The sequence below is a fragment of the Monoraphidium neglectum genome, assembly GCF_000611645.1.
Source record: "Monoraphidium neglectum strain SAG 48.87 unplaced genomic scaffold scaffold02497, whole genome shotgun sequence".
NCBI lineage: Eukaryota > Viridiplantae > Chlorophyta > Chlorophyceae > Sphaeropleales > Selenastraceae > Monoraphidium > Monoraphidium neglectum.
The window spans coordinates 247-995 of NW_014011131.1; the positions used below are offsets into that span (position 1 = coordinate 247).

The 749-nt window shown below is 63.4% G+C and overlaps 1 protein-coding gene across 1 annotated transcript in view; it reads right to left on the reverse strand.

Moving 5' to 3' along the window:
- Nucleotides 1-223: 223 nt before the first annotated feature.
- Nucleotides 224-749, reverse strand: part of MNEG_10875 (hypothetical protein) — a gene marked incomplete at both ends in the record, with an annotated part of 5400 nt that continues 4874 nt past the window's right edge. Inside the window, 2 exons of the mRNA XM_014040652.1 lie at nt 224-250; nt 314-627. Coding sequence (XP_013896106.1) covers nt 224-250; nt 314-627 — 341 coding nt within the window. The remainder of the gene's footprint in view (nt 251-313; nt 628-749) is intronic.

Sequence of the window (749 nt, forward strand, 5' to 3'; positions counted from 1 at the left end):
CTTGGAGGCACACACTTTCCTCAGAGCGCATCTGCCTGTGCACAAACAACCTCACACAACTGCACACACGCGCACACACAATTGCACTGCACACAATCCCTCTATCAAACACACACACACGCGCGCACAAACACACAAATCATACCCACATACGAACAAACACGCACACATATACACACACATGCAAGCACACACACCACACACACGCTCCACACACACCACCCTACGTCATGTGCATGAGCGCAAACCCCTGTGCACACAAACACGCACGCGCACATGCAGACACCCACACACAAACGTCCCCGAGCCCCACCTTGTGCTGGATGCCCTCCTGCAGCCCGTGCAGCCCCTCCTGCAGCCCCGCCGCCACCGCGTCCAGGTGCATCCCGTGGATCAGGTCCTCTCCGAAGTGCTGCATCTTGTCCGACAGTGCGTGCACGCCCTCCTGCACGCTGCCCACCACGCTGCCAACGACGCGGCCCTCCAGGGATGCGAGGTCCTGCCGCAGGTGCGAGAAACGCCCCTGGACGCCGTGCCACAGGTGCTCGAGGTGCTCTGACGTAACGGCCAGCGGGGTGGGGGGGTGGGACGCAAACCACCAAGCCAGGCTGACGAAGAGCAGGAAGCCTTGAGGGTGGTGGAGTGGGGAGCACACGGCGGGGGCGCATGGGTGGCGTCAGGTTGAGGGGCGGGAGTGTGCGGGCGACGGGGCTCGCGGCGCAATCGCACCAACCGCCGCTGTCGGCGGG